This window comes from Juglans microcarpa x Juglans regia, chromosome 2S (genome assembly GCF_004785595.1).
Source record: "Juglans microcarpa x Juglans regia isolate MS1-56 chromosome 2S, Jm3101_v1.0, whole genome shotgun sequence".
Lineage (NCBI taxonomy): Eukaryota > Viridiplantae > Streptophyta > Magnoliopsida > Fagales > Juglandaceae > Juglans > Juglans microcarpa x Juglans regia.
Window position 1 is genome coordinate 30,549,713 of NC_054597.1, and position 13,416 is coordinate 30,563,128.

The 13,416-nt window shown below is 37.6% G+C and overlaps 1 protein-coding gene and 1 non-coding gene across 2 annotated transcripts; one reads left to right on the forward strand and one right to left on the reverse strand.

The window, feature by feature from the left end:
- Positions 1–6,146: 6,146 nt before the first annotated feature.
- LOC121252575 (mediator of RNA polymerase II transcription subunit 17-like) lies at positions 6,147–12,738 on the forward strand. Its single transcript, XM_041152284.1, has 8 exons — positions 6,147–6,309; positions 6,653–6,848; positions 10,073–10,186; positions 10,386–10,471; positions 10,849–11,236; positions 11,337–11,798; positions 11,892–12,212; positions 12,284–12,738. The coding sequence occupies exons 1-8, from the start codon at positions 6,221–6,223 to the stop codon at positions 12,608–12,610; spliced, it is 1,983 nt and encodes a 660-aa protein (XP_041008218.1). The 5' UTR covers positions 6,147–6,220; the 3' UTR covers positions 12,611–12,738.
- LOC121253718 lies at positions 7,911–8,010 on the reverse strand. Its single transcript, XR_005938442.1, has one exon. It is a non-coding gene; the product is annotated as a U6 spliceosomal RNA (small nuclear RNA).
- Positions 12,739–13,416: the final 678 nt, after the last annotated feature.

A 13,416-nucleotide genomic window follows, 5' to 3' on the forward strand; every position in this document is an offset into this window, starting at 1 on the left:
AAGTATGGCGACTATGCTTCGGAGTGCTTGAGTTCTCCTAACAATGCTGAAAAGAAGATGAATCACATTGAAAATAGGAAGCGGTTCCCACTGTACTACTAGCCTACAAAGGAGAAGACACTAGCAAATCGAATTTATGGTATCCTGATAATGTTGCAGGCAATCATATGTGCGGAGACAAAAGCAAGTTCGTGGAGCTTGAAGAATCGGTGAGCAGGAATGTCACTTTCGGAGATTTGTCAAAAGTTCTCATCAAAGGGAAATGTACGATTCTAATTCGGTTAAAAAATTAGAGCCATCAATTTATGTCAAATGTTTATTATGTTCCAAGTATGAAAAGTAACATTTTGAGTTTGGGACAACTCTTGGAAAAAGACTATGAGATTGAAATGAAAAATCGTAGTCTTTTTCTAAGAGATGAGAAGAAGAATTTAATTGCTAAAGTGTCTATGAGAAGCAATAGGATGTTTTTCCTTGATATTTAAACTGATGTGGCTAAGTGCCTCAAAGCTTGTGTGAAAGATACGTCTTGGCTTTTGGCATTTGAGGCTTGGGCGGTGGATTGAAGTCGTTGGCTCAAAAGGAGATGGTGAAAGGCTTGCCGCCTATTGATCAATCCAATCAACTTTGTAATGGGTGTCTTGTTGGCAAACAATTCTAAAAGAGCTTTCCAAAAGAATCATTTACAAGAACAAGTAAGCCGCCCCAACTTGTTTATACCGATGTTTGTGGACCAATCAAGCATTTTTCATTTGGTAAAGATCGATACTATAATACCCAGAGCCTAAGCCCAAACCGGAAGGGAGGCCAAGCACAAGACGATGTCGTTTTGGTACTTCCTAGACTGCAGTTTTCTTGCAGACCATTTTTTTTCTTCTTTGCTTTCCTCCAGTTTCTTCACTTCTGAAAAATCCCTCCACCTCAAATCCATTTTTTCCCCACGTCTCTACGGTTTGCTTTTCTTTTCCTTTTTCTTTTCCATCACATACTCAGACTCTCACTCACCCACGACGCCACTCGTTTGATTCACTACTAGATGATCAGTCATCCTCTAAACTTTCTCTCTCGCTCTTCTTTTTCTCCGTAAGTTCTCACCATCCCACGATCCAGTCACTGCTCAAGCCCTTCTCGGTTGGTCTCACTACCATGAAACACAAAATTGTTTTTCCTCCCATGCAAACTGTGTAACGAAGCCTTTCCTGTCTAGGAAGCAACCACCCTACCCAACCCGAGTACAACCATGTCGTAGCCTAAGTGCACGTCCATGAAGCAACCACCGTGAACCATCATGACATGTCCACAAACACCCTTGTTTTTGCAGCTCAAAACAGAGCAGGACCTGTTACTTTAGGTGCCACCAACCACAACACAGTGAACCCAACACCGCGACCAACCACATTTCTTCCATACCCACGACATCCCCACACCCATCGCTTGTAGATCCCTGTTTTAGCCCCCGAAAATGGAGCAACAACAGCCCAGTGCTCTTTTTGTTCGAAGCCACCACACGGTGCCAGCCCTTCCACATCATTATCGCCAACATAGAAAACTTCGGCGGGCACTACACGCCGCTCCAAGTCCGCCGTGTCCCTCTCGGTAAGCCACCGATAACATCTCTATGTCACTCTCTCTCGGCTTACTCTCTAGCTCCCTCATGTTTTACTCTCACCATGTTACTCTCTCCCTCTCTCTCAGTGCTCCGTCACGATCACCGCCCAGCTCCTCGCCTATCACAACTTTCTCTCTTCCGGTGAGTCTTCATAGCACTACTAAAATGGTGAAAGTTTGGCTCACATAAAGCTATTACAAGAAGAAGAAGGAAAACAAAACAAACAAAAACATGATTTACAATATTACAAGTTTGCCATTAAGGCCAACGGGTGTTTGACTTATTTCAGATGGTTTTGTGTTTTAAAAAAATATTATGGGCTAGATTTCACTTTTACAGAAATTATTCTGGTTATTTTGGGCTTGGTTTAAATTGGTTATGTTTTTAATAAATGGTCTTGGTTTAATTTTACTTAAGAAAATACATGATTTTCTAAAGATAATAATAAAGATTTGTAATCTGGTATTAGTATTATTATATTTTTAATATAATTATGTTATCCAATTTTATATTGTATAGTTGAACTTCTATAATAAATAAGCTGGAGTTTAATGTTTTAGTCGGAGTTATTAAATGAACATTGATGATTTTAGAAAGTGATGTTATATTTTAAGGTTATGAGAAGTTTAGGCTTTTGAGGAATTAAAATAGATATTGAAGGTTTAAGTATTGAAATACGTGTTCGATTGAAAATTTATGGGAGTTACATAACAATTTTATAGGTGACGATTGATTTTCATTCAGTACTTGTGAGATTCGTAAATTTTTATGTGTTTTAATTATTTATTATTTATTTAGTTGTGTTATTTTATAAATGTTATTTTAAATTATGTTTTCAGATCGGGCCTTTATTTTTGTAGTGTTTTATTTTTGGGCTGTGTGTGTGTGTTTTGTTTGGGCCGTGTGTGTGTTTTAAATTTGATCCAGCTTGTGTGAATTATTGGCCCAGCCGTGTGGCTAGAGGGCCCAGCCCGTGTGGATTAAGAACCCAGCCCCTCCCTTAATTGGAACGGCGCCGTTTTGATAAGAACCCCTTAGGGTTTCATCATTTTTCCTTGCGCCGTGCAACTCCTTTCTTCTTCCTTCTTCTTCTTTCTTCTATCTTCTTCTTCTACCTTCTGGTTTCTTCTTCTTCTAGCAGCTGCCGAAGCCGTTTTCCTCCTCCAATCAAACCATAGCCACGCATTGCAACCCGTAAGCCACCACCCCTTCTTTCTATCTTTTTCTTTCCACCTCCATCTTCCATGAGTTACTCGGTGTCTTTCGACAGTGGACTCCGAGAGGTTGCTGTCCATATGTCGCTCCACTCAGCCACCTCCACCTTCCACCTCGAGCTTCCATGGCTGTCTCCGTGTCAATCAACATTGTTTTCCACATCATGCACCATCACACGTCTCCTCCATTTGCATGTGAACCGTGTTAGTCATCTTCATCTAACTGACTTACTCGATCTATAAATAGGCCATGGGTTCCTCAATTAAGTCTTCCTAATTACTCTTCTTCTTTCTCTCGTATAAGCTTTTTGCATCTCTAGGTGTTTAGTGTTTTGTTCTGTGAATTTTGTTGGTGAATCCGAGAGTTTGTGAAGTTTTTGCCGTGCTTTGTTTTGTCTATAAAAGTCATGAGCTTCAATCGGTTCTTGGTGAATTTTTTGTACTTGCCGTGAATTGAATTTTCCATCCATTTTCCTAGACCGAATCTTCATTGAGAGAAACTCACCGCTGTCCTACAAGAAGTGTAGAGAACTCAACTCCCCAAGAAGCATGGAGTGGAAGAAAGCCAAGTGTTTCTCATTTAAGAATTTTTTTTGTTTCCTTGCAATGGATGCACCAGCATTATGTGTGAAACTAGAATTATAAACCTAATACTAGTAAAATTGTTAAAACTTCTTACCTATGAAGAAAATATTGTTAAAACTTCTTGTCATCATTTACCCAATGCTAAATAAAATATTACCGGAAGATGGCACTTTAATTATGTTAATACACACTTTATAGAATTGTAGAGATCGAGTGCCTTTTTCACTATTTAGTTATCCCACGGAGGTCACCTAAAGGTTTGAAACTGTCAATATGCAGAGGAACTTCTTTCTCTAGGTTAAACTCATTTTTTACTTTTGATTTATATTTCCAATATCCTATTGGAAATCTTCATTAATACGTGTGAAGAAGGGCAGGGTAAAAAGTGTTTACTGACGTGGAAAGGATCCAAGAAGATTGATCGCATATATATGTTGATTGGCTGGATGATGGGCCGCTAGCACAACACCTGCCGGGCAAAGTGTAGATCTCCGCTCATGTTCTTGACTTGACATCAAGAATCATGTTACCAAGTTTCAGAATTTTGGAATCACTTTCAAAAAAATGTTATATACGAGACCTATATGAAAAAAATTAAGAATCATGTTTTCAAGTTTCAGAATTTTAGTCTTTAGTAGATGAAAAATGATAGTTGCAGTCGTGAGTGCGTAAGCGCTGCGCAATCGCTTTGAAAAAAAGTGTTATATACGGGATTCATATGAAAAAAATTAATTTTTTAATAGTAGACCTCACTATTTTTCAAAGCACTGTACGGCATTTGTACACTCCGACTGTATGTAACATTACTCTTAATATATTTTGAGTCGTTTCAAAGGCGATCTAAGGGCTAGTTTCGATTCAGAGATGAGATGAGATAGTTTTAGATAAAAGATAAAAGTTGAAAAAAATATTGTTAGAATATTATTTTTTAATATTATTATTGTTTTGATATTTGAAAAAATTGAATTGAAATTTGAAAAAGTTGAATTGTTTATTATATTTTGTGTGAAAATTTAAAAAAGTTGTAATAAAGAGATGAAATGAGATGAGATAAAACACTTTTCAAATCCAAACGGGACTAAAGCAACATAATTTTTTCTTCTTTATGTAGTATTTGGTCATTGGTGGTTAATAGATTTCCCAGTTAATAGGTTTGTATGTTTCTACTTTTTTTTCTAAGCGGATTTTTGCCTAGTCAGTGATTTGTGAAATACAGTTTTGCAATTGGAAGTCTTTTGTTTTGGTAAGATATTGGAAGCCAACTCTTTTGACAGCTTAGCAATTCTTATTCAACGAGTGGAGATGATCCAATTATGCTTAGAATTGGCATTCTTGTTTGGGAACTAAAAGTTTTCACCTTCAATTCAAATATCTTTATGCATAAACAATCTCAATCATAAAAGTCTTACTTCCATTTCTAAAACCAACAAATTAAAACTAAGAAAATGTCACAAAAATGAATAATAATAATAAATTCTTACAAAACTTTTCTTCTTTTTTTTCAAACTCTCGTAAAAATTTCTCTAAATTGGTTCTCACCAGTGGTTCAAACTCGGATAAAAAGTCTTGATTCGAGTTATATCTAGCTCAAATAATTATAACTAAGCTGTTTGTGAATAAAAAATATAGAATAATGACAGAGTTACTATCCTATTACTACTTTTTTTTGTATTTGTTTCATTTTTTTTTATTTTACTTAATGATTAAGGAAGTGAGTATTAGTAAAATTATATATTTTTTTAATTTTTTCTTAATGATTAAGAATGTTAAAAAAATACTTAAAAGAAAATGATAAAAAAATAAAAAGTTTTGAAATACACTTGGGTAGTAATAGGGTAGTAAGCCTATCACTACCCAAAAATGTAACTCAATTACAAATTCGAACTTGGCACATATTTAAATTAAAGTTAAATGAATAAACCCTGTTTAAATTCAAGAATCATTCCAACTTATTTCATCTCATCTCATCTCATCTCATCATTATAACTTTTTAAACTTTCACATAAAATATAATATTCTAAAACCATTTCATCTCATCTTGCTATTCAAACCTCACTATGGCCTCGTTTGTTTTCAAATATGAGATGAGATGAGTCAATATTAAAATTAAAAAAATAATAAAATATTATTAGAATATATTTTTTAATATTATTTTTATTTTAAAATTTGAAAAAATTAAATTATTTATTATATTTTTTGTGAAAATTTGAGAAAATTGTAATGATGAGATAAGAGGTTTTCAAAATTTTCAAAGTTTTGAAATTTAGTTGTGAAAGCAAACCATCTTAACTTTTATTAATCAATCGAACTCAACTTGTTTACACCCAATATGAGAAGCATATGATTTACTCTTTTTATCTTCTAGTATGTTAAAAGGTTTGCATTGTTATTAAAATACAAATAGAAAATCATTCTTTTTGTTATTCTATATCATCATTATCCTATAAAAACAAATGAGAGTAAAAAAAAAAAAAAACAAAATGAGATTGTGAAATCTATACACAAGTAGATTCGAGCCCATTTAGTCCAAAGAGCTTGGGCTCGGCTCATCCAAACCGGGCTTTCACGTTCGTACATGAAAAAAAACAAAAAAAAAAAAAAAAAAAAAAAAAAAAGAAAAAAAAAAAGCGAGCCGTTTTGTTGACTACTTTCCTTCTCCACGTGAATAATGTTGAAGTTACGTCAATTTCTAAATTCTCAGGGTCAGATTGGTCTTTCTCTTTAAAAAAGAGCGAAGACCCGATTACTAGCTGCTCGTCCCCGAGGATTCTGTCGAAAATCCGAAATTTTCCGGGGAAATCATCGACAGAGAATGGACGGGAATCTGGAAGTCTCGCTCGACAAGCTTCCTATCAAGCGTTTGGATTCCATTGAAGAAAACGGTGTCGAACGATTCCCTCCGTACGTTTTTTCCATTTCCCTTTCTTAAACTCCTCTTGGCTTTCGAGAAATTGTATGAAAACAAAACGATGGTTTGGTTAAGATTCAAGATTTTTCGTTTTTTCTCCCTTTTCTCAGTTTTCCCGGCTTTCAAAATAGAGGGGGTAAGGGTATTTTATTCTTCAGTTTTTGTAATTGTGTTCTCAGGTTTATTTACTGATTAAGGTTCTTAGACTAACCCTGAGGAACATTATCAAGTAGCCATATATGAGACAAATGACGGAATTCAGATTATTTAGTACTTTCCTCAGTTCTCTCAACTACCGAAGGAAAGGCTCAGTTTATTATTACTATGTTCAAACAGAGATGTAGGATACGATGAGACGCGGCTTTCCCTGATTCGGCGAATCGACTTTGCGTGGGCGGTGGAGAAAGATGACAAGAAGAAGCAGAAGAAGAGCTCTAAGGAGAGCTCAACGCCATGGCAATGGCAGAGCATGGTGGAGAATTTACAGTTAGCTCATCAGGAGCTCTCTGTTATCATAGATCTCATCAACACCGTGAGTCCCGTATTTCCGATCAAATTTAGCTTCATATTGCATTTTGAATTTTATATGCATCAGGGTTACCATTTTAAGCGCTAGCTTTCTGATGCTGTTTAATTGAGGAATGAATTTAGGGTTGAATCCTGAGCTGTAAAGTTTCAAGTTTCAAACAATCTTACAAAACAGGTTTTCTGATCCCAAATTTGCGAGCAATGCTTGAAACTTTTACGTGATCTGCACACTTTTCTTGCATAGGAACCTGGAGAGTAGTAAATGCTAATGATTATAACGTCATCTTAGTTGGTCAAGTATGTTTCAAATTCATATTGTATAGTAATTCTTGTTGAGTCTGTCAATGTGGATTAATATTTATGAAAACTTTCTACCTATAAAAAAAACATAATATCTATGAAAACTTTCGAAAACAACTTGGAGGGAACAAAGAACCGTCCATCTGCAAACCATCTTTCTAAACAATCCTTAGCATGATAAACCACAACCAAGGAAGCATTAGTTTTGGTAGTAATCTACCACGTCATCCCCCTTCGAGAAGAATAAGAAGACTGCATGGTCATTCTGTGCATAGATTACATAATAACAAATCATTGATCTACCAAAAACTAGAGATCCTTGTTCAAGATGAATAGACGGTGTAACTGCAAAAATTTATAATTGGTCCCACAACTTATTAACATTTCATTCAATTCAAGAAAGCAAATTGAAGTCCCTGTTATGAGGCGTGCGATTCATAAAAAAGGCTGCCTAATGTCTTCTAGAGCCATATCTGCTTGATCAGTTGCTTGCAAATCTACCCAAAATTATGTCGTTTCTACCTTGATGCATCAAGATGCCATTATACAACAACATGTGGATTTGTTTTTTGATTGGCACTGGGTGTACTGGAACAACATCTCGATTAATCCCGGGAGTGCATAGGCCCTCAGTAAAGAGTTTCGGCAAGTGCGCCTCGGGTAATTTAAGAGGAAAATCCACCAGTCTGATGGCCCATTATAATGCCCTAATGGAAGGCCCGTTCGTTGTAGGCGGCACGGTTCAAATCCCATATTTCTGTTTGGGATAGGCTCTGATACCATTTCTCCATTTGTGTGTCATCCTTGCGTAGGGGCAAATCTTCTCTATAATGGTTTCAATTTTATCGGATGTCCTCGAATGTGATACCCCATATGATAATGATAAGTATAGATGGTAAATGAGATCCCACATTACTTGGGAAGGAGAAGTTCCTCTTTATAAGGTTCCAATGGAGTTCTAATTGTATCATTGACTAGTCCTTTTGGAGTATAGGTCATGTGATTTGGGCCTTCCATTGGGGCGTTACAAATGCTATCAGAGCCCATCCTAACCTGAAATGTAGAACTTGAGCCATGCCACCTATGACGGATTGGCCCAACGAGGACGTTGGAATTTAAGAGGGGAGATTGTGATACCTCGTATGATAAGTAAGGGTAGATGGTATATGAGATCTCACATTGTTTGGAAATAAGAAGTTTTTGCTTTTTATAATGTTCCAATGAGACTCCAACTGTATCATTGACTAGTCCTTTTGGAGTATAGGCCATGTGGTTTGAGCCTTCCATTGGGATGTTAGAAGATACCATTTGTAATGCCCTAATGGAAGGCCCAAACCACATGACTTATACTCCAAAAGGACTAGTCAATGATACAATTAGAGCCCCATTGAAACCTTGTAAAAAGCAAGAACTTTTCATTCTCAAGCAATTAGGGATCTCATTCACCATCTACCCTTGTCCTTATCATATAAGGTATCACACTCATAGCGATTGTTTGCACCCAAGGGGGTATCTTCTAACATCTCAATGGAAAGCTCAAACCACATGGCCTATACTTCAAAAGGACTAGTCAATGATACAGTTGGAACCTCATTGGAACCTTGTAAAAACAAGAACTTCTCATTCTAAAGCAAGAACTTTTCATTCTCAAGCAATTAGGGATCTCATTCACAATCTACCCTTATCCTTATCATATAAGGTATCACACCCATAGAGATTGTTTGCACCCAAGAGGATTTGAACCTTAGACATGGGGGAGCATACTCTCAAGCCTAAGGCCTTTACCACTTGAGCCAACCCCTAGAGGTTACATCAACATGTGGAATTCCTATAGATTAAAGCTATTCTGACATCTTAAGAGGAAAAGCGGACCTGGCAAGAATTGAAAGTCAATAGAGTCTAAAGTAATTGTTTCGCATTGTCGAACAACTTGAAACCAATCAATTTTTTAAAAAATTTCCTTCCATTTTGATTGCAACTAAAAAGATGGTTAGGATTTTAGATTTTTTGTTTAGACCCTATCGATGCTACTAAGTGAAATATTTAAGATGACTTCTTAGTTCAGTGCTAGATTTTCAGTTCAGTGTTAGATTTTCAGTTCAGTGTTTACTTGATACTTATTTTAAAACAAAGTTTGGTTATTGATTCAAGAACATAGTGAGTAGTAGGGCTGCTGCCCGCCCTATATGAGTGGGTAGCTGCCCTCCCCACACCTTGCCCTGGCCTGGGCAGGGTGGCCATATGGCTCCCCTGCCCTGCCCCTATCCTCCCGCCTCCAGTCCACTCTGCCCGTCCCGTTGACCAGGCATGTGGATTTTTCACCCTTCCACCACCACCACCCAACCAAACAGAAACCAATGATCAAACAAATCAAACATCAAACGCCAGAAATAAAAAATCAATGAGCCACGGTGCTAACACCAGAAATAAAAAATCAAAGACCCACGGCAGCACTGTGGTTCTTTGATCCCGAGATCCACAGACTACAGCACTGCTCCACTAGTCTAGTCTTTGATCTTGAGAGAAGAAAGAAGAGGGGAGATCGAAGAAGAGATGAAGAAGAAAAATAAGAGAAAGAAGAAAGAAGAAAAAGGAAGAAGAAACAGGAAGAGAGGACAAGACAGCGGAGAAAAAAGAGAGGAGATGAAGGAAGAAGAAGAGGGAAGGGAGAGCAGAAAGAAGTAAAATGGTTAGGGTTCTGATTTTTTAGGTTTATATATGATATAATGTTAAATATGTATATAATAATAGATATGTGGGCGGGCAGGTGGGGTGCTAAACCCACCTGGCACCGCACCCAGGGTGGGCCCGTTTTGGGGCCTCCCAGCACCCCTAGTGAGTAGTACTCATTGGAAAGGAATTTGCTAATCATGAAATAATGTGGGCTTAAGTTTTATGCTTAATCTCTCTTGGAATTGATATGTGTAGGTGGAAGCTAACGATGCAGTAACAGTGGCTGGTATGACCAGGCCAAAGCCTTTGCCAAATGAATTACTCTCTGACCTTTCTGCATCTGCAGCAACCAAGCTACAATGCTTTCGGGTATTCTCTCTCTCATGTTGCATTTCCTACCTTCCAATTCTTGTTACACATCTAATGAATTTTGAGCCAAAGTCACATATGTAGAAGTTCCTAAGAGTATCGTCTAATGAAATGATTAGTGAACTTCTTTTCCATCTTGATATTATTTTGGGCAAGTGCTGAAAAGTCTCTTCTTCTTTATGGTTTGTTTCTTATGCAGCATCTTGGTAAATATTTTAAGCAGTCTGCCAATGCTTTGGATCAGCAGGTTGCTCGGGAAGCAAGATTTTATGGTGCTCTGATTAGGTGAGTCTATCTCAGTCGTGTTATTAAATGATTACACTACATTTATTTAAAATCACACTGCAGGAAAGTGGGAAACTACTGGATAATGACTATTATTCTTTGTTTAGCCAGCATGAGGGTACCAAAAAAAAAGCTTGGTGTTACAGGCTTGATATGCATGACCTTGAAAGGCAATGAGACTCCATTTCTTTCATTCTGTTCACACGTTATTAAAAAACTAAGTATATTAGCATCACATAGAGCCACAATAAAAAAACTCTTTTCTCAACTTGCTCATTCGCATAAAATTTTAAAAGATGCTTATTCCAATAAGATGTTATCTTCTTAGTTTAGTTCTTCCACAGCATCCTTTACTCATATAACTGACAAGCTGATAGACTGCAGCAAAACTGGAAAGTTAAACGGCAGCGAGGGGCAGCTTCAGGTCCTGGAAGTGAAGGCTTCACAATTGATCTATTTGACAATTCACTTTATGATCCAGCAGCTGTATTTCGTCCATCATCTCTATCTACCATTCGTGTTGACCATGACTCTGCTGGCATGCTTTCAATAAATTTACCTCCCAAGTCATGCCACTCTCTTCAATTTAGTTTCCTTGGTGGACACTCAGGTGAGAGTCTACAGGAACCCTATAAAACCAAAACCTATTCCTCAGTGGACTATCGCTCGAGAGAAAGTGAGAAAGAATCTATGAGCGATGATGAGTGTGTTAAAGAAACGCATTCACTCCTTCGTGAAACTCATCAAGCAATCTTTGATGAGCAGGTATGTATCATTTTTGCTTTTCTTTTCTCATTTTTAGTTTATTTTATATTTCATTTATACTTCTGTATACTGTTGTTTACCCCTACTTCTTCCACTCCAGGTGTTTGATTTGGTCAATCGTGAAGCATTTAACCCATCTCTAGGAGTTAATGTGACTGGTATACGAGAAAATTATCTACAATTGAGCATTGGTCAAGGAACATCTGTCTTCATATCACTTGTGCCGTCTAGTCAAGGAGACCAAACAGCTGAAAGTTTAGGCTCCCAGAATTTAGAAAATGCAATATTACCTTTAGACTCGTTGGAAGGAGTGAAATTACCGGAGGAAGAACATGATACCCCTAAGAAGTGGGGATTTCCCAATCATATTAGCTATGAAATATACCTGCAACAGATTTTCCATGAGCATATTCTTGTAAAAGCAAAGGAAAAGCCGGTTTTCACTCGTTCGCAAGTATCTGGTCAAGGAGCAAAGGATGGGTCCAGTCTCTTGGGTCATTTCTGTCTGTCTCTGGCTCATCGAATATTTTCCAACAAAGTTCTTATGGAGTTGGAAAATGTGGTACAGACGATTTCTGTTAAATTTTGTTAAATGCAATCTTTGCTTCTTAAATGGTACAACATTTTTCTCAGGAAGTTTAATTGATATATGTAGGTTTGCAGGGTCCCTTATCTCCAGTTGATATCTCATCCAACTTGGCATTCTCGCACATCTTCGTGGACAGTCTTCATGAAGGTTCCTCAGTCGATTCTTCATGCAGGTTGCCAAGCCCGAACGTCAAACAACCCTCGTGTAAAGAATGTCATTAAATCACAGTTCCGGACCAAGGTGGTAGTAAATGATGATTGCATCAACATAGAAGGGGAAGGCGCTCCTAATGTTCTTGGCCTGTTCAAAGGGAATTCAGAGGAAATTTCTTCTATGAACAGATACGATTGTGACTTGGCAGATCTTCCCGTGACAATTTTGCAGCAGGTATTCTTTAGTTTTTGTTTTGTTTTGTTTTAATACATGCATACAAATCTAATCCTGGATTTTTGAAACAGGTTGCAAGCCAAGTTATTGGTTGGCTTCATGAGGAGGCTCTTTCAGTAGGGATAAAGGTGAACAGGGATTTCCTATGCTTATCCTTTGAGCTGGAACAGGGCGAAATCGTTAGCCTGGTGGCACATGTGGACCCAGAAGATAATCAGGGATGCATCTCCTGGTGGTTGGTTATGGAGGATGGTTTCGCCGAGGAGCAAAAACTTCACATGGATGGTTCCGATGGTGCATCAGAATATAGGAAGTTCTTAGGCCATTTGTCCCTCGATGTGTTATATTCAACACTGATGGATTTGGTGAGCTTGTGCAGTGGAGGTGGTAGCCAATGATCTGTCTTTCTTTCCCCTTTTGGCACTCGAAAATAGGAGGAGATATGCTCCTCCTTGCTTCTTTAGCAGCAGACTTTGCATGTAATATCAGCTTTAAGCTGCTTAATCAATTTAGAACTTGTTTCATTCGTTGGTTTTCCATCTTTACTTAGTATTTTTGGAACGGCTGCCTATGTTATATTAAAGATTGCTAGAAAACAAGCAATCTTTTCTTGAGAAATTTTGTAACAGATTATTTAGGGGTGGGCAAAAATTCCGACAAGGCTATGAGTCGGAGTTTTCAGAATTATGAGTTGGAGTTGGAATTACTCTGACTCTACTAGTTGAAGTCAGAGTTTATAGCCCAAACTCCGACTTCGAACTTCGACATATAATTTTTTAAAATTACATAATCAAAACAACGTCGTTCCATTTCAAAAGGAACGACGTCGTTTTGCTAAAAAGGGGGGTCCAAAATGCAGTATTCTCTACTGAAGTAACTAAACGACATCGTTCAACGTCGTTTCTTGAAGAAGGGGGTCCAAAACACAGGACCCTCTTCTTACCCCCTTACTTCCGCACAACACTAACCTGCAACTCCCTTTGTCTCCCTCCTCTCCACACTGTGCTTCACCTCTCCCGTCGTTTGCTGTCACATGAGGCTGTCGCGAGCCACCTTCCGGAGTTCATCACAAATTGTAAGCCACTCGGCACTCACTCACTCATTTAGTTTTTTTTGTAGAATTTTAGGGTTCCAAAATCATTTAATAGTCATTGTTGTTCATTTCAATATGTGTTGTTTGCATTTCAATGATTTCAATTTTTAG